The sequence below is a fragment of the Ambystoma mexicanum genome, chromosome 4p (genome assembly GCF_040938575.1).
Source record: "Ambystoma mexicanum isolate Mex_15411 chromosome 4p, UKY_AmexF1_1, whole genome shotgun sequence".
In the NCBI taxonomy this organism is placed as follows: domain Eukaryota; kingdom Metazoa; phylum Chordata; class Amphibia; order Caudata; family Ambystomatidae; genus Ambystoma; species Ambystoma mexicanum.
In genome coordinates, this window is record NC_090927.1 from 1232561783 (window position 1) to 1232580287 (window position 18505).

At 42.7% G+C, this 18505-nt stretch overlaps 1 protein-coding gene across 2 annotated transcripts in view; it reads right to left on the bottom strand.

The window, feature by feature from the left end:
• Positions 1-18505, bottom strand: part of LOC138453757 (chymotrypsin-like elastase family member 2A) — a 341724-nt gene that overhangs the window by 286185 nt on the left and 37034 nt on the right. For both annotated transcript variants that reach the window (XM_069606886.1, XM_069606887.1), the window contains exon 2: positions 12503-12674. In XM_069606886.1, coding sequence (XP_069462987.1) covers positions 12503-12674 — 172 coding nt within the window. The remainder of the gene's footprint in view (positions 1-12502; positions 12675-18505) is intronic.

Genomic DNA, 18505 nt, shown 5'->3' on the forward strand with positions numbered 1-18505 from the left:
TTCCCTTTATTTTTGGCGAATTGGAATTTACAACCTCAAAAGTATGCTTCACATCCTGTATGAAATAATTAAAAACTGCGGACTCTAACAGACAGCCTTGTTTAAGGCCCCAAGATGTTGGTATTGGTGCTGACAGTAATCCTTGTAGATTTAGCCTAATGCAAATGGATGTATTGGCATGAAGCTCATGCATTATGTCACACAGAGTGGTTGGGCAATGATCACGCAGAAGTTGCAACATTAGTAGAACTCTTGGAGACCGAATCGAAAGTGGCCCGTAGATCCACAAATGCAAAAATAGCTGCTGCTTTAGCTGATGACATTGGTATTTTAAAGCATTGATGCATAGTAAATGTATCCCTGTTCCTATGCCTTTCACAAATCCTGTTTGTTGAGGATAACGTAGTTGGCACGATAACATCCAAGCATTGAAGTCTCTAAGAACACACTTAGCAAAAAATGTTCCCGGTATATCAAGAAGGGCTATAGGCCTATAGTTCGTTGGTTTAGAATAGTCGCCCTTCTTGAATACCGGGACAATAGTGGATGACTGCCATGATGTCGGAAGCGATCTATGCTTAAGGATTTGCTGAAACATGGTATGTAAGATTGTAGCCCATGCATGTGGATTTTCCTTTAGCATTTTATTGTGGAGCCCATCCGGGCCTGCTGCCCTGGAATTGCTTGCCTGTTTAATATAATCGCAAATGGTATCTGGAGAGCACTCCAGGTGCCACTGCCTTTTAGTTTGCATAGAAGAATTAGAGCTGTCAAACACTGGGTCTGAGTATAGATCTTTGAAATATGTAAACCATTGCTGTTCCGATACACCTTTTGCTTGAGCCTCTATTTGGCGAGAACGACTACACTCATTCAATAACATCCATGTTGCAGCAGAGTTTTTTGTAGCTATGATTTTAAAAAATATTTCACTGTCATGATTAAATAAGACGGCTCTCTGTGCTTGAATCCAATTAGAGTATCTGCATTTGGCCGCTTTTAACCTCTCTTGTGCAAATGGAGAGACCGCTTACAAGATATTTTTGCTCTCTCTCCGGTATGCAGCTCTCCTTTCTCGCACTTCCGGATTATATCTATGAGTGTGTTTCACTATTTGGTTATTGTTTATTATGATGTTATCTTTGAATTGTTCGAGGCTCTCCGTATAGGGATGTAGGGTGTGATCATTAGCATATATCTTAATGCAATTGTTAAATGCCTGCAGCTTAGGTGCTGACCAGGTAAATCTAGTTCTCGCATTATTTTTAACCAGAGATTGTTGGCGATATTTCTGTTGTTCTCTCTCACTTGCTTCGTCCCACTCAAACCGGATTGTTAACAAGTTGTGATCACTTGAAGCCAGCGTTGTTACATTTAAGGAAATTATTTGTGAGAAACTTCTAGTATCAACGAATATGTGGTCAATTGTGCTGTGGCTGTTGTTTCTATGCCATGTAGCTTGAGCAGGAAGATCACCTTTAACCGCACCATTTACCAGGGTAAAAGACCTCTCTGACATAAACGCAAACCATCTTCGGGCCTCCTTGTTTTGACAACCTTTTTTTTGCTATCATAGTCGATGTTAGAGTCGCCTACTACAAACGTTGAAATTACGTCATTTGTTAGGGCAATGGCTTCTAGCATGCTTGATATTTCCTGATAAAAAATATTGTCCAATATACCATATGGGTTCCGATATATATTTATCAGTCCAATTACTCCTACTGCATTAATCAATTTTACTAATTGCAGGAAGCTACTATATGAGAGCCAAGATTCTAAGCTAAAGCCAGATGTTAGTCGGACTACTACCAATAGACCGGAAGATGGTTTGCCCATAAATCCTCTGATTGCAGGAACTAGAGAGACAGCATAATTATCCCATACAAAGGGCACCAGAAACCAGGTTTCTTGAAGTGCTAATACATCAAAGATCACAGTGAAGTTTTGTATAGAGGAATCCAAATGATTATGTCCTCTTGTGTTCCAACATCCTAAAGCAATATGTAGCACCTTCTGATTGTTATTTAGTTATGCTCTATGAAAAGATGAAGAATTGGATTGTAACCTCACTCTGTGTTCAGGTTTGTCTGCAGTTTTAATAGAGGAATATATTGCATTTGTGTTTTGATTGTGCGATCGCACCGGATCTTGTGCTATTAAAAAACCCATCTCAAAAAGTTGCATTTTTGCCTTCCATAATGCATTAAACACCAGGCCTGATGGAATCCAGAGTCTTAATACTGTGAGATTCCTCCCAGCAATAAATTAAATCAGCTCAAATTCTCTGGATGTGATACACTCTAACTCCACAACATCACCAAAGATATTCAGTAGATTTTGTCGATTTAAGTCAAACATAGTAAATTGTCCTCCATGACATTTCATTACTACTGAGTGACAGTTGGGGCTGAGCTTCGGCTGGTTAGTCTGTCTGCCAAACGGCAGGGTTGATTGAGTTTGATTGTTCATGGATCTTAAAGGATCAATAGGTGTTAGCAGAGCTTGTTTGTATGGGTTTGGTGAGGGTTGAACATGTGGGTGAGCATAATCCCTATATATCTGTTGATGCGGGTATTGCAAGTTTGCACCTGCATGTTGGATTTGAGCATGGTAAACCCCTGCTGTGGAGTATTGCTTCCCAAACCTCCATTGATTAATTGTATTGGCTGAGGCCTCTCATCTTTTGTCTGCGGGGCCTTTTTTTCTAAGGCACCATATGTACCTTGTGAAACCTGTCTCGCATTGTCCACCATAGGTGGAAAAGACGCAGCTATTGGGGCTATTTCTTTATTTTTGTTACATATTTCTAAAGTCTTGGCTTTCTCTGCTAAATATGAATCCACCATTTTTTTCATCATTTGCATTGAATTGATGGGAAGAAGGATGTCAGGGTTCAATGGAGTTGCATCTGTTATCTCTCGTTCGGCCCCCCCCTTTGGTCAGAATACAAATTGCTATTTTCAGTTGCCTGCACTAGTTTAGTCAGAGGAGAGTGTTGAACGTGCACATTATTTACTTTCAACGGGATAGGAGTTGTTTCATCAGTTAAAGATCCAATTAAGGGCAATTGGTGATTCCCTATGCATGCTTTGCCTTGCGTTGACTCCATGTCTACCGCACTGCAGGAATCGATTTATGTCGCTCCTGTTTCTTATTCACCTTAGCAGCTACTGCTAAGGTGTTAAAGAATGATGTCATTTTGTTTTTGGCCAATTTCACAGATGGCATGTTCTTTGATTTTTTTATCCAAGTCTGTTTTGGGGCCTTTATTTTCTTCAGCTGTTGCTTTGATTTTCTTTTTTCTTCAGAGGGAGAGGATGGCAAATCAAGTATTTCTACTTCCTGGTTGCCGTCATGGTCAATGCTCACCCACGACACTTTTGCTAAAGCTGTTTTTGCAGAGACATCAAGTATCTCCACCGGCCGAATAATATCGGGAATCGTGGGTAAACATCCTTCATTAGGTGCACTAAACGGAGCAGTAGGCACCTGTTGTTGTGTTTGTTGCATCCAATTAAAGATGATATTGATTTGGTCAGCCTGGGCCATGCACTTTTGGTCCAATTTCTCTAATAATTTAAATCGGGACATTATTGTCGTGTTTATTGCAGATAAAGTTATTTCTAACATGGCTGGAGGCGGCGTACCTAATTGCGGAGAACCACCATTGAACACCAGAGTTTTAGGACATTGTCTAAGTGTGGGATGAACATATATTGAAGAGTCATCTAACACTGATCGCTCTGCAGAGTGGGTATGTCCCTCAAATGAACGATTGGTATACACATTGTCTAGCATAGCGCGATATGTTGCCTGCTTCAAGATGGTCAATTTCTGAGCTGTTTAGATTTTCATATAGCGATCTCTCAACACTGTCTGATAAACCTACACTCTGGGGTGCATCAACCATGTTCGCATCCGGGTGTAATATGGTTGAATCAGACAGTGCGTATGGCATCGGCGACACTGCTACTGCCGCTAGGCTCTGACAGACGCCCCTGCCCGACCCATGGGGTGCCAAAAAGGGAGCTGTTTTTACTGCTTTGTTTAAAGTGCCCCCCCCTCAATTGAAATGTTTTTGCAGTCTTATTAGGAGCAGTTGACTTCAATATTTTGGAGGGGGCAGAGGATGTTACGGTAATTGATGTGCGCAAAACGCACAACTTTGTTGAATCAGTCATTGTTTTAGAATTTGAAAAATACGCCGTGTTAGTGGACATGCACGTTGTCAAGGTATAGGGCGTATTAGACATGAACCGCCACTAGAGGTACCCCACAACACCACGGCCTCTAGATTAAAGTTAAATTGAATTAAAGCTTGTCCACAAGGAGCAGAAATAAAAAAAAACACAGTAAGCAAAAATAGATGAAAAAATAGATAAACAGGATAGGGTCGGGTCAGTATATAAAAAAAAAGAAAGAAAGAAAAATAACATATAAGAACACAATCCCCTCTCTCACCCGACAACCCGACACCCGACAACCGGACACGCCGGGCAAAGCGGGCTAAGCGGTACTTCAACAAGGTACTTCGCTTACAAGGTGCGCACATGCTGGTGCGCGTGCAAACCCAACTTATAGTTCAAATAGGAAGTCCAACCCCTCCAGGAGTGTTACACACATCTTAGGAAAGTTGCCTTCTACAAGGAAAGAAACACATGTAAGTTGCGTCGCTTGCAGAAATACTGGATGGCTTTTCAGGTTAACGTCTTGTTAAAGTTCAAACCGGGGAATAGAAGTCCACAACCACGATAATGTTCCAGTGTATCTCCGCAGGCTCAGCGGGCTAAGCGGTACTTTAACAAGGTACTTTGCTTACAAGGTGCGCGCGCGCTGGTGCGCATGCAAGCCCAATTTATAGCCCAACTTATAGTTCAAATAGGAAGTCCAACCCCTCCAGGGGTGTGACACACAATTTAGGAAAGTTACCTTCTGGGAATAGAAGTCCACAACCACGATAATGTTCCAGCGTATCTCCGCGGGCTCAGCGGGCTAAGCGGTACTTCAACAAGGTACTTTGCTTACAAGGTGCGTGATTGAAGTATGAGCCCAGGAATCTGACAAATACAGGAGGGTTGGAACAGCTATGCGTCTGTTAGTTCTTTTGTCAGCAGATTATGGAGTGTAATATGGCAAACAAGGGAGGGTATGGACAGGTTCTGCGTGATGTTTGTGTTAAGATTTTCGTTTTATATGGAATCTTGTTGTCAAATCTTTTCTGTTTTGTTAGGGAGTATTTGGTCTTAGGTGATCAGTTTGGGCAGTGTGCTTAGACAACTGACTTAAGAGTCCAGATGACAAAAAGTATGTACGGACTGGATTATTGGTATACCTGTAAGATACGCGTTTTAGATTGTTTTCATGGATGGCGATACCTGTAGGGTTGGCAGCGATAGCTAGCTTGCATCATGAAAGGTGAATTTCTGTGTTCTGAGGATAGGCAGAGTGGTGGCCATGGATTTATGTTATTTATGTATTGTTAAGTGTGTCACTGTGTTTGGGGACTGTTTAAAGTGGACTGGTATTGAAGGGGAAACTGTTCACTATGTTTTCTCTTGTTGTAGGGTTTGTGATGCCACAAATGAGGTTATTGAATAGGACTTAAAGCACTTAGAAGGTGGCAGAGTCTATTTTGGTGGATTGGCACTTGAATTGGCTCCAAGGAGCACATGCAAGAATTGTATCTTGGCCCTTGGCGGCAGAGAACACAAAGAGGGCGGTGGAGAGCGAGGAGGATTTGTTGTTAGGTGGGGAGTAATTGTTTAACATTTGTGCATTTGAGAAATGTATTGTGATCCATAGTGTAGCACAGGCTTGGTGGAGAAGTTTAAGTCTAGCAAAATGAAAAAAAATGAAAAAAATGAAAATAATGAGAAAAATGTGACATTATTGGAGTCGATTTGAGAACCACGTGGAAGAATGATGAACTAGCCTATTGTGCTAGGCAATTGAATTATGATGCATGGAGCAACCACTCAAATAAACAATGTTTTTTGGCTGACAGGAGAATGCGAAAACTAGCAGATATAGGAATTCCAACATAGGAATACATTGTGTCAACTTTCATTACATGGCGACCTAGAATAATGTGACTTTCTGAATTGGGGAAAAGCGCGTGGAATTCAGGCATTGTAAAGTGGAGGGGAATTTTTGGCAAACGTGGGATTTAAATGGCTGGGACAGGGCACTGGGTCCTATGAGATGTGATTTGGGGAGCAGAAAACAAGTGGGCTGTGTAGTGATTTTTTGTCATTGAGGCCTTTGACACAAAGATTGCACATTTATATTGGGATGATGAATAACATAGTGTAACGCAAGCATGTTTTATGTTTTTGAACAATCTATCAGTGCAAGTGTTGTTGAATTTGTAAAGATTTACCTTATAAACCGTATTGATGAAGCATTAGGTTTTGTGTTGAAGATTTAAACATGAACTTTTCTGTCGTTTTTTGGGCCACTTAATGATGAACCTCAGCTTTGTTTGTATCTAGGATAGTATAGGAATGGGCGGGGTAATACAAATGATGTGTGAATATAGAGCCAGCATTTTGTATACAAGGAGCAAAGAAGCTTTTGGTCTGCAGTGGCAATGGAACAAGGGTCAGGACATGTAATGGAAAATATGGATATTAATGTAGGACCATAATTGCCCCAAAAGCATTTTAATGCTACCCTAGAGTAAGGACGTATTTGGTTGGTTACTTTTATTAAAATGTCTATAAAATGTATAGGTAAGAATGTTGTTTTGACAATGGGAAAGGTTTGGTGGGAACAAGCAGGATGGATACTTTACTAGAAGGAATTTAACATGAGGATTTTTGTAATGAGGAAGGGACAGTGAAAGCAGAATGCATTAAGGGAGATAGGGTAAATGGATGTGCAGACATCGTTTGGGTTAACACACAATTTATTTGGGCTGCCAGAGCAGCTTTGCTGTTTTAAGGTTGACACTGTTTCAGAGGGGTTTAGAGAGCATTTTGTCAGGCGCTGCACAGAAACATTTTAGCTTTTTCACATATGCTTGTTACTAGCAATGAGTAGAACACTTTAAAGTATACACAGGGTGGGCATAAAAAGAAGAGGGGAGTATTGCTTTCTGATTTATGGAGAAAGATTGCACTGGAAGGTTCAAATGCATTTCGCCATCATGGGCTGGCAAAGGAATGTTTCCACACACAGGTAGTAAGGCAGAAATTCTCAAGGGTTAATATAGGGCTGCAATGACACAGACAGGCATAATTATAGCCTCAGATATAAAACAGACAATGTGCGTGGACGATTAGGACATATTTCCCAAGCTTCGAGTTAAACACACATAACAGACAAATACGGCCACTGCAGGCACCAAGGCCATGCAGGTACGTACACATAGAATAGGAACTGTATCACGTTGATGCGGGACCCTTTTCTAGGGGAACACAGTCATTTCTATTTACATAATTTATGTTAGCATTCTATAGCTAGGGAAGATACAAGAGCATGTCAATAGAATGGGAAGGTTTTTCACAGTAAACGCACACACACAGCAGATATGACCGGCAGAAATGAAAGGCATATTTTCACGATACTATCAGCAGTTTTGTTCAAATGAAGGGCACACACAGAGAAGGAGAAATTGACAAGTAGCTATGAGCAAGGTTCAGAGATGCAATGATGAGACTGAGGGAGAGTCACCCACATGAAATAACGATGAGGGGGTGGGGTGGAAAAGAGAGACAGCTTTTGATGAACGGGCAGCCAAACTCAGTAGACAGCTGGGGCGAGTTTTTACCAGGGGAATGAATGTTCAATACAAGAACAAACCCATAAAAGGGGATGATTTGACATTTAAATGAATTATGCTGTGAGCTGGCAGCAGACACAATAGTTACACATTGAAGGGAACTGGGTTTGAGGCATGGGAAGAGAGGACATAGTATATTGCTCAAAGGGACCAACGCTGTGTTTTAGCGGGATTTTTGTTGTCAAGTTTTCTTTTTGGCTAAGAGGGAAAAGGGGAAAGCATGGCAGACATATTATTGCAACAAGAGAATAATATGAGACCAGGTAAAATTAATATGGTGTTTAACTGGGCACAAGATAAAGGCCTGGAAGGAGGGGCTACAGAGGAAAGCACAATGTGCGAAATAGGAATGCCCAGCAAGTAATGAATAAGCGTATTATGGTAAGTAACACATTTTGCACATTATTAATGGAAGATTCAATGTTTTGATGGATTTAAAGATGCTATTATTTAGCGTAGCATCATTGAGGAAAGGTAGCAATGCAAAGAGAAGAAGCAACACTTGAAGAGGTAGGTACTTGTAGAAGGGAAGAGTATGTGGATAGCAGGTAAGTACTGGGGGAGGTGAAAGAAGTGTGGGAGGTCCGACATGGATATCTAGGTGATGAGAAGGAAATGCAGGTAAGTAACAGGTAGAATGTGAGGGAGATGTGGAAAGGGTTTCAGTGAAGAGTATCTTTTTGTACAGGAAAAGAGGCACAGATGAAGCATGGCACTGGGCAGACGGCTCTTAGCAAGAAGAAAAGCATCCTTTTTATTTGATGCACACAATTTGAATAGGTAAATATGTATGAGGATGTAAAAGGCTCTGGTTATTTGAAATGCCATGTTTATGTGTAACTGTTTTTCATGATTTGAAGTGTGAGATTTATTTGAAGTGTGTAACCTTTTATTTAAACGAAGCAGAAATGCATGTGCAAGAGATGCTAGGCAAACATGTGTACACATATCTCACATCTGCACGCACTAAAATATCACCTGCGCTTGTTTCAGCGTCAAGAAAGGTTAGGGAGGTAGCAGCATTAATTTGCAGGCATGCCACAGCACAAAGAAGATGGCCATGGGGAAAATGCCAAGGAAAAGACAGCTCATGCAGGCCTGCCAACAAACAGCAACCCTAAAGACATGTCCAGCGTTAAGGGGAAAAGGAAAGCATCTTGGAAATTTCGGAAAGAAAATAAATCACCATCATATTGGCCCACACCAGAGATATTGCTAGCTCATCATATGAAGAAATCACACAGAAGCAAGGGCAAGACACCACGCGCAGGAAAAGAGAGAGATCTCATCAAAAGGGGAGTACCATTCTGTCCATTACTTTATTATGACTTTTGTCCCCATTTGGTTTCCCAAAGGACAGCTTAATCCAACTCAAGGATGTACCCAAGAGATGAAGAACAGAAGTGGCAAGGTTTGGAAAAGGACTTTGTTATTGTCGTTTATGTTGTGTTTTCTCTCTCTCTCTCTCCCGCATGTGATCAAGAAGGAAAAATGGGACAGACAATGCTTTAGAGAAATTAGGAGATCACCAACATTATAAATTGCATGTGGAAAAGAAGTGGGGCGGGTAGCAGGCATATAAAGCGTGACGGAAATGGGAAAATAGGAGATTAAAAGGAATTTGTTTAACGCAATAATAGGTTGTAATAAAGAAAATGTATATACATGTCTAGAAACTCACCCGGTTTTCTCTGTGTTGCAGGTACAAGGAGTGTCCAGCAGATGACCCAAGCACCCAATCACATGATTAACAAAAAAAGAGAAGGGCTATTGCCAACGGGGCCTGTGGGACCCAGCCTGATGCCCAGATGCCACGAACTGGGACATAAGAAAATCCCTCTGAGTGTGTGCTCCCCAACCACTGTGCTGACTCTTATTATTAACATGTGCCCCATACAGTGACTGTCATACTACCTGGTATTTGGACTCAACGTTCTTGGACATGAGGCAGTTTGGAGTATACTTGGTAACCAAGCAAAAGACAAAGGGGAACGAAGACAAGAGACAGAACTTTGGGGGGAGAAGAATGTGATAATGGGGCGGAAACTGTTAAAAATATATACATATCATTTAAAAACATGTATTTCAAATAGAATGATGGGTGCCACTAGGAATATTGGAGCGTCACTTAAGTGGCCTCTCATGCGCGTGGTGGCAAGGGTCACCCATTGTGCACTGAATGCTTAAAAATGTTGGGTAGCTAGGAGATTACACATTTGCAACCTGTGGAATTGCACCACTGGAAAATATTGTGGCTCTGATTGTTTGGTACTCTGCTGTCTCTACTTCTGTCCCCTGTTAGGACAGTAACAGGCAAACATTAACATACTTATTTTCTGTATTTAAATGAAAAGTAGTGACATTACCCCTTACTAGTAACATGAAGCAATGAAGTGGCTTTAATAGAACTTTATTGTTGATTTGAATGAGAAAAAAGAGATAGAAATATATATATATATATGAGTGCTTGTATGACCAATTTGGCCCACACCACCAACGATATATAGTACCAGCATGTGACCAATGTGGGGAGGCAGGTTTCAGGGAAGGGCTGCTATGCAAACCCTCACACATCCCAGGCCATGAGCAACTGCAAGATTTTTATGGCAGTTCCAGGGTAATCAGGCTACACTACGAAGAAAGACACAGGAGAAATTACCCAATGAGGACAATTACATGAAAGCATGGACAATGTTAGAGGATTGCTTGAATGCAGATGACTTCCCAATACATACTAAAAGGCCCAAACAAAGGAAGTGCAACACAAGGGGAGTTGCAGTGCCTTAAGAGTGCAAGAACAGAAGGAGGAGGACTGCCTGAATGTGCAAGAAACACCAGCTACCCATATATGGACAAGAGTTTGCAAGAGAAGAATGGGTGGAAGGCTGCAGGGATGCATAGCACAAGCACTCCTGACAGTTTCAGTGGAGATGGTGCAGAGAGAAAAGGATGAATATATCAAGGAGTGGCAAGAAGTTCAAGCTGCTTACACAGGTCGAAAACAAGATGGCCTCTGTCCAGAATGCCATCAAGAATAGCAACATCATGTTGCCAGAATGAAGATTAAGTAAAGAGTGGAGAGAAAAGAGGACGCAGACGCATTCCAAGGGTACATTGCACGAGAAGAGGCAACAATATCTGCAGAACAACACTGGGCCTGAAGCTCACATGCAGTTGCCACCCAAATGAAAAACAAAAGTGCCATGATGCCATTGGGCACACCAGCCTTGATGGTGCCCCAAAACAACACAGAATTAAAAGAATTCCCTGAACTTTTCCACAGCAGACGAAGAAGAAGGCGCTGAGGCTGAGCAGGGTGAAGAAGAGGAAATGACCTGGAACATGAACTAACCCAGAAGGGACTGAAGTGACCTGAGGGGGGTGACGAAGGTGTGTAAAAACAAGACAACCATCTGTGGGGAGGGGCTTTGAGTTTGTAGTCCAGGCTGGGTGGCTGGACCAGAGGGAGGACTGTTGAGGGGGTCTCAATCACCCTCCAGCATGCCCCCAAGATGTCGGATGCCACCCACTGAAGCAGCCCCACAGACCATACCCGGATGACATCACCAAAGTAATCATGAAAAGGCGACACCCATGCAGAGCCATTAGCCAGGTGCAAAACAGCACACATGAACTACTTGCTGACACCTTAGAAATTACCATGAACAGCCATGAAAGCAAAATGGAAACCACAGAGGCACTGAAAAGAAGTGGGAAAGCTCAAAACACAGGGCTGAGGCCTGATATACTGCCTTTTCAGAGAGATGCAATACAGGCCTGACAGCATGTCCAGTGAATATGGAGAATGGATTCTCCTTGTTCAAGGTCTGGGAAGTCAGAGGGGTGAAACAATAGTGGAAAACAGGCGGTGCTCTGAGCTCACCTTCCCACCCGAGTCTCTGGAGGGCAGCTCAGCGGCAATGTGCTCGCCTTGGAAGCAAGACGACATGGAACAACACAGGTTCGATCCCCGGGTTGCACTTAGAAACCTCTGGGTATTAAGCGCGTTATAAATAACCTATCATATCATATCACTCATCATTTTTGCTCACATACTGGTAAATTTCCTAAACTGACGAGGCTTGCACTGACCTCCTGGGGGTGGTGCCAGGTAGAGCTACCAGATCTACCCAGACCAATCAAATTATCTGTCCCCTGTAGACTGTAATTATGCCTATACTATTCAATCAATCCTATTTCGCCTAAGAGCGAGGAATGTGTTAAGGCCCTTCCTTTGATTGGGCCTATTACTTGAACCATGGGCCATTACAGTCCATCCAACCGGTATGCAGTGATGTTATCGAATAGATAACAAAGAATGCAATTTTGGACGAACCCAAAACAACAACAAAAACATTTTGAATTATAAAAGGATAACTGAATACGGGTGGAAATGGGAAAAGTGGTTATAAAAAAATGGGCGGGGGGTGCTTTGGGGGGCCAATAAAATACAGAAACCAACATTCGTTATTTTTTTTACGATGTTTTGGGTTCTTTAAAAATTCCTTATTTGTTTATTTATTCGATAAAATCACATGTAACCAATCCAACTGGGCATCACTGGCATTTTTGCTTAAATCAGGAAACCCAACACCTCACTCCTGATAGTCTCCCTCTCAATCAAAAGCTGCTAAGGAATATCAGATGAAATAAATATCACTGAAATGTAGACCTTGTCATTTCTTTCGAAGTGAAGATATTCCAAGCTCTACTTACGGATCAGGGAAACAATGGGCCGCTGTTACTATCCAGTATTCGCTCACTATGGTGCCACCACACGAAAATGACACTCCTTCCATTAACACTGCCACTTGCCAAGGGAATTCACCCAGAGAAGCATCTTTTCCTCCAACAATTCTTGATTGCACATAATTCCGAACTCCACAACCTTGAAAAAGGGAGAAGCAGAGGAATTGAGAGTCAATAGGGAACTGTTTCATTTTCTCCAATTATTTTACCTTACCTAGCATCACGTGAATTTCAGTTAGCGAACAATAAAAAAAAGACATTAAAAGGTTATCCCAAAATACTAGTAGTAGCACAACTAACAAAAACGACAATTCTCAAAAAGTTGTTTGTCTAACAAGCCATGTTTTTCACTTAAATGCTGTGTCACTTTTTTCATAGACTGTGGTGATGGACAAGTGTACCCATACATCCAAGAGTCACAGCAGAAATATATGGCACTCAATATAACTCTTATCAAGATATAGTACGTTTCATTGCCTTCAGGAATCTCAGACAATAGCAAGCAGTTGTTGTTTCCTTACATGAGCTTTTTATCATCAACTTCCTGTTTATTTGATCATTACCATTGTCCCTATAATAAATCTGCTGGGCTGGTGACCAATGAATAAGCACTTCACTATGCTGAAGCGCAAGACTATATTGAGCCCAGAGCCACCAATACCGTTAAGAGCAGCGTTAGAACATACGTTCACCCAGTTAATGTGAGCCACATGTGGTGTACCATTTCATATTCTTCACTTTTGTCGAACGCCAATTTGCCGAATTTGTTTTGCTAACTATTCGCCCATCTATTTTTATTGCGAACCTTTATGTGGTGATTTTGCGTGTGATATATAAATGGAGAGCTGGGGGTGCAAGCGGTGTGCCGGGGCTTCCCCTTTTTTTTGCAGAAAAAACGTGGAACGTTCTGCAAAATAAAATTCATCAAAATGCCATTTGGCAAAAAACAAAATCGAGGAAACCTAATAGATACTAGTGTTTCCCTGACAAAAACATGCTGATGTTGGTTAGATATGCCTATTGGAGCACACATTGTTTGTCGCCAGAGCGCGCTCTTCTGACATCCAACCACTTCTGTCATTGTGCTAACAGCCATGATAAGGGAGACAGAGGCAGGTACTCTCTTCTGACCTCAAGGATTTGGAACACCTGGGCTACCATGCATTGTATCCCTCTAGCAGCACTTTACATTTTAATACCCTCAGTGCTGGAGGCCCTTATTGTGCTTTTACCTGTAGCACAGTGGGTTCTCATATTCCAACATAGTCATCTCTTTGATCTTGCTGTGTGCTGCTATGCCCTTCCCAAGAAGGGGAGTGGCTTATCCCAGAGCCACTAGTACCATTTCAGGCTCCACCCAGTAAAAGGGGCGCCGGGCGGAGGTCTGTTGAGTCCAAAGCCTCCTTTTTAGACTTTCCTCATTGTCAATAGCACCAAGCCTGACCCACCTATTTCTTTTATGTGCTGTGACTCCTCTGGATTTAGGCCACTCTTTTACTCTCCTCCAGCTCTTCTGTTTCTTTTGTACTCCTCCCTTTCCTTCCTCACCAGTGTCCTTGCCATTCAGGCAGCCCATGTCCTTGTCCTGCTGCCTTATCTTTGCATGGATCCAATGTTCACAATCTGCTTGGTTGTGTGTTGCTCTTCATTACAATTCTTGACATGTCAGCCAACTTCTCAGGGATTTCATCTGGATTTTATGTTTCTCCTCTGCGGTCCTCCATTTCCCAAGGTCACCCTGCATACATTTTATTGCTGCCAGGTCACAGGATAGCTTTGACAGTGGGTGGCCCCTACTCACCATCCTCGAGGAAGAACAAGGTGAGAGTATAAGTTCAACTATCAGTTGATAGGCTGCAACACCAGCAGGAGTCAACTTCAGCCGCAGCCCACATTCAGGAACTCGTCATGACCCCACAGAAACTGACACAGAACGTGCAAACCCTCAAAAAGGATAGTGGGGCCATGAGTCTGGCAATAGCTGCATGTGATGCAATAAACTTATACAGCCCTTAGCTAGTCTTGAGGTTCTATGGTTTGGCAGAAACACAAATAAATGGAAATATTTGTTGGATGCTTGCCTAGTGAAATTTACCTTGAAGCCTTGTTAGTTTGCCACTCCCTGGGCTTAAAGCCTGTTTCCCAGGGAGCCATCTAGAAGACCATATGTGCTATTGAGCAACTCCAACAGAGACCCGGGCCCATCCCATGCTGAAAGACTACACAGCCTTTGAAGCTGTGTTTAAGGCTATGTTTGACTGTGCAGATGGTGCCCACGCCTTAAGAAGAACATGTGATTATTCAGCAAGGGAACAAAACATTCTGCCCTACATGTCTAGGATCCATCAGCTGGTGGAGAGAACACAGCTACTTCTTTTCAGGAGAGATATCCAGGAAGAATTCAAAGAAGAGTTTGGCAATATGCTCTATCCAGCCACCACGAATTCCATGGTGGACACATTCTTGGAAATGGATTATCATTTTCAGGAGCAAAAAGTAGAGAAAAGAAGGGACACGAAGGGACAAGTACATGTTTCCCATTCACATGTGTCTCATTTTTTCAACACTGAAGCAGGTACCCCTGCCTTTTACACAATAGCTCATGCAGTTGGGAGTGGCCTGGGGTTGCTTTTCTTATTTAGATAGAAAACCCAGGTGACTGCTCGTGTTATGCCTCTAGTGAGGGAACAAAGGACATGTGATTCTACACAGCCCTGGGTGGCCTTCTAGGGTTCTGAGGTCAGGAAAGGAGTGAATGTGCCCTCCTGTACGGAGGGGGCAGTGGGATCAATAATGAATATGCTGCTACCATTGGACCCGAGTCAGGTAGACTATTGTAAGATCAGAGAGGTGGGCAAGAGAAAAAACAGGAGAAAGGCCAGGCAAGGCTACATTCTAGGGACCCTTCTCAAGCTGTTCCTGATAGCTTTGCCCACTGTCTCGCCTACCTATGAGACTTACGCCTGAATGAATCTTGAGGTGCAGATCATCTAGATTAGACTGAGAAGAAGGGATTTGGTCACCCTAAAGTCTGCAATGCCAGAAACGGTTGAGGCAACCCCTTAACTATACAAACTGGGACGCTTGAGCTGGAGGCTAGGAAGGCCTAGAAACCAACAAACACTGAACGAGAACTTCTGTGCAAGTGAAGCCAGCAGAAGTGTAGGTGAGCGTTAACACATCCCCACTCACCCCGATGCACTCACCTCAGACAACACATCGCTAATGGGAAGAGTGGTTTACATTCAGCCCAAGGAGACAGAAATAGTATGTCTGGAAAGGTGCAAACAATTTGGCAAGAGGACAGTACCAAGCACTCTTCAGGACTTTAGCACCTCCATATAAGAGGGCACTATAACTGAAACCCACAATAAGCGAGGAACCTTAGGTGCACGAAAAAAATTATAAAATGCCTGCCCTAACAGCACTAAGGCTTTTGAAGTATCTGTTTGAGTAGAGGGAGAAAACCCGCATTGGTCGTGATGGGGGACAGCAATGCGCACCCTTAACACACACCATCAGTATATTTTCTAAGATATCATAAAATAAAGAGGTGCAGCACAATAAAGCATGACATTTATTCTGAAGTTTTGTAATAAATTATTAGTAGTGTTCGGTAAAAAATTAAGTTGCACACATCCCCTTGCTGCTTCTAGCCTGTCTGTTTCCATATTGAAAGTACCAAATAAAACACATAACATAAAATAGAAAGCCAATAAAATAGGCCCTTTGGAATTGAAACAATGGTCTGGAGCAGTGATCCCCAATTTGTAGCTCGGGAGCAACATGTTGCTCGCTTCACCCTAAATTGTTGCTCGCAAGTTGCTCCGGTCCATGGTTTGGAGGCCTAGAAGGAGGTGCTGAGGGGGATGCGACCTCAGTAGCAATAAAGCCAGGACAGAGTCCTGGACAGTGCGAGAATGTTGGGTAATGAGCCTGCTGTGGTTACAGCTGGCTTATTTTTTATACATGCAAGATTTGTGTTTCTTGCTAGCATGCCAATTATTTTTCATTAACTGTCGTTACTTATTATAGAAGTGTCATTGTTAAGCCGAAACATGTCTGGGGATGCTTGTGGTCTCATGCAGAAGGGATGAGACCAAGCAGTTCGAGCTGGACTGCCCCTTTTGGGGTGTGACCAAGGCTGATTTGTATAGGTCTTTCCCCCTTTGTAATGGCTTGGCAAGTGAAGAACGATGGTCTTGGGTGATGCCCAGAGCAATGCTACAGGTTAAGATTAACTCTAAACCTTCCAGTCATCACCTCTTGTTTTGCTTTAGTCACCCCAAGTGGGATGGGTATGCCCAGACATGGGTCCCGAATCTGCTGGGCTTAGAGACCCAAGCTACTGCTCACTGTCTGGGGATGCTTGTGGTCCCACGCAGAAGGGATGTGACCAAGCAGTTTGGACTTGACTGCCCCTTTTGGGTGGGACCAAGCCTGATTTGCATATGGTCCCCTTTTGTAATGGCTTAGCAGACGAAGAAGATGGTCTGGAGGGTTGCCCAGTGCAATGCCAGTGGCTAGAATTAATTCCAAACCTTCCAGCCATCACCTCTTTTGTTTGCATTGGAAGTGAAAACACTGTACTGAATGTGTTAGTAATGAATGCAAAAATAAAAAATGCATGCTATATTGGATGTTAAGGGGTTTTGAAAAGTCGCAAATAATGAGGATTGGAACGGTTAGCCCTCGTTCAACATTTCCTCTCAGCCTCCCAAGTCATGATATTAGCTGCATCTGAGTCATCTAATGTTCTAAACAAATGTTAAGGATACAGACTGTATGCTTCAACCTTATACTGTATTGCCTACGGCATCATTATAATATCAAGAAATACAGCACACATTTCACTAAACAAGTCTGTTCATTGTTATTCTATAGTTCTTTATAAAATCCAATTTAAAACAATGCAAGGCCAATTCCAAAAGGACGCTGGCGGAGGTGGTATTAGAACCCACCACTTACAACTGCTCCTCAATCAGAGAGCCATGTCGTATCCACTTGCCAATACAATGCTGAAGCCCACAGAAGAGACAATGGGCTTCATTACACGGTAGGCAGTAACCATGGCGCTATTAGCGCCATGGTTGCCGCCGGTATTTTACCGTGTTCGCCTTGGTGGATGGTGGAATTACCGCCCTACTCCAAGGTGAGCGGGGCGGTAATTCCCCATTCACCAAGGCCCTTCCCCATTCCCATTTTTGCCCCCATAGGGCATAATGGGAATGGGGAAGGCGCTAATTACGGTACCGCAAATTGCGGTACCGTAATTAGCACCAAGGTCCCTTTGCGGCACCCTACTTTAACGGCTGGTAAAACCAGCCGTTAAAGTCGGGTCCCGCAAAGGGAGCTCGTAGTAAGGCGGTAAGGGTTAACGGTCACCGGTAGCATTACAGTGACCTTTAACCCATACCGCCGTCCGTGTAATGAGGCACAATGAGCTTAAACACATCCCCATACTTCAGCAGTCCCTCTTCTTTGGCAAAATCTTTCACAGGGCTACCAAGCTTACACCTTGTGTCATAGCGTGGAGAGAATGAAGAGGTGCCACTAATTTCTATTTAGGTATGTCATCAATAGGGAAAATGTAACAAATCAAGCTATAAATACTTTATTTTGGAGATTGCCATTTAAGTCCACATGTATACAATATAACATGATCGTAATCAGTGCATAAATAAAAATACATATGAAAAATATCCTAAAACTTAATCTATTAAGTTTTAGGATATCCTAAAACTTAAAACTTAAACAACCATTACTTAAAATTCTGCCTCATTAAATCTCAATTCATACCATTTGGCTCTAAGGGCGTGACAGAAAATTCCTACTTGTAGCCCCCAGTGCTGTGTTGGGCCATTGTCCGTGGTACTTGAGGTGCCCCCATCATCCGGGCCTCCCTGCTGCCCACACACCTGGTGGAGGAAAGGCGATCCCCTTGTCACCCCTTCATATTTCCATCCCCTA